Genomic DNA, 1,727 nt, shown 5'->3' on the forward strand with positions numbered 1-1,727 from the left:
GTTAGGTTTAGGTTATATATTTAGGTAGTAGGTTAGTAGATTAAGGTTAAGTTCTATTACTTATTTTAAGGCCTTAAGGTATTATTTAGCGCACCTTTTAAGGATCTACTAGTTATGTACTAATTTCCTATTAAGGCCTAGTATAGTTAATTAAGTTTCTGTACTATCTAAAGGTATTTAAGGAAGGCGTAAAACTAAGGACCCGCGAGAGGCTTACAGTCCCTCGTCAAAAGTGTCCATGCAGAGGCCATAACAAAAATGACACCTCCTACTAGAATACTATGCAAAAGTCACACAATTAATTCTAGAGCTTTAAAAAAATCTAAGGCTACTTGCAAATATATAATCTAGTAATCGCGATACTTTTTTGGTGTTCAAAATCTAGTGTGCCACCCCTTGGCCTTAATTATAGCGTCGCATCTCTCTTCCATACTATCAATTAAAGACTTAAAAAAGGCAGGAGCTATCTCGTTCCAGCAAATTACTAGGGCCTTAGATAGCTTCTTAATTACCTCCTCTTTAGAGCCGCGCATATATGCGATCTCTAGAAATCGTTTATGGAGCGTCTCTTTGAGTTATACCCAGGCGTGCTTAATAGGATTTAAATCGGGTGAGTAGGGCGGCCAATTAATTACGTCTATAACGTTCTCTTTAAACCACTTGGCTATAAGCTTTGATTTATATATTAGATCATTGTCCTGCATAAATTGGAAATCGGGCTCGTAGATTTAAGGTATCTGGTCGTCTAAAATTTGGATATAGGATTGAGCAGAGTACCGCCCCTTAGGCGACTCCTTATCCCTTTCTATAATTACCAAATTGGACCTCCCAAGGGCTCCAGAAAAGCTTGCCCATACTATAACTATATGCCCCTTATCTTTTTTATAAGTATCGATCTTATCTTTGTCCCATTTCTGTAGTGGTGTATAAAAGACGTAGGATCGTTATCTACTAGAACTTCTCTTAACCGAACACTCGTCGCTCCATACAATCTTGGCCCACCTTAATTACTCCCACCTCTTATGTTCAATCGCCCACCTTAATTAAGCCTTTGCCGAGTCCTTTATAAGTAAAGGCTGCTTCTTAGCTAGCCATTTTTTTATGTGGTATTTGCGTAATATTTAATACAATGTGCTCTGGCTTACGGGAAGGCCTAGCTTAAAGCCGAGCTCCCTGTATGTGATCCTGGGCTTCGTACGAACTATCCTTAAAATCTTACGTTCGTCTCGAACCGTGCATTTCGGAGGACGTCCAATTCGAGAGGTAGATATACCTTGTGGGCGTTGAGGTGCTTTAGACAAGGTTTCTAGTACGGTCGATTTTGGTAGGCTTAACTCGGTCGCAATTCGGGGGGCTGCAGCTCCTGCTCCAGCAAATCCTATAACTATTCCTCTTTCATAACGAGTTAATTCCTTCCTGCGAGGAATATTCCCGCTAATTGGAGCTAACGCACGACGTGGCATGGTTGAAAGGTAGGGTTAAAAAAGTAGAGGGGGGGACGGTAAAAAAATTTGGTGTGGGCTGCACGGACACTTTTGACGAGGTACTGTAGTAAGGCCGTCGGCTACTATATTAATTAAAGTAACGTATATAAGGTTAATCCTACCACTATTTATCTTATCTCTTATATAGTAAAACTAGATGTTAATATACTTCGTTTAATTATATTAAACTAGATTTTTAGCTAACGCCTTTATAGCTTAGTTATTAGTTTTAATTAGGATCCT

General features: G+C 39.3%; 1 protein-coding gene across 1 annotated transcript; it reads right to left on the bottom strand.

The window, feature by feature from the left end:
* Positions 1-1,121: 1,121 nt before the first annotated feature.
* On the bottom strand, positions 1,122-1,463 carry K441DRAFT_713186 (uncharacterized protein; the record flags this gene model as incomplete). The annotated part of the gene is made up of 1 exon (XM_067653932.1): positions 1,122-1,463. The coding sequence occupies one exon, from the start codon at positions 1,461-1,463 to the stop codon at positions 1,122-1,124; it is 342 nt and encodes a 113-aa protein (XP_067506126.1).
* Between the last annotated feature and the right edge of the window lie 264 nt (positions 1,464-1,727).

The sequence above is a fragment of the Cenococcum geophilum genome (genome assembly GCF_001692895.1).
Source record: "Cenococcum geophilum 1.58 unplaced genomic scaffold K441scaffold_12, whole genome shotgun sequence".
Classification (NCBI taxonomy): domain Eukaryota; kingdom Fungi; phylum Ascomycota; class Dothideomycetes; order Gloniales; family Gloniaceae; genus Cenococcum; species Cenococcum geophilum.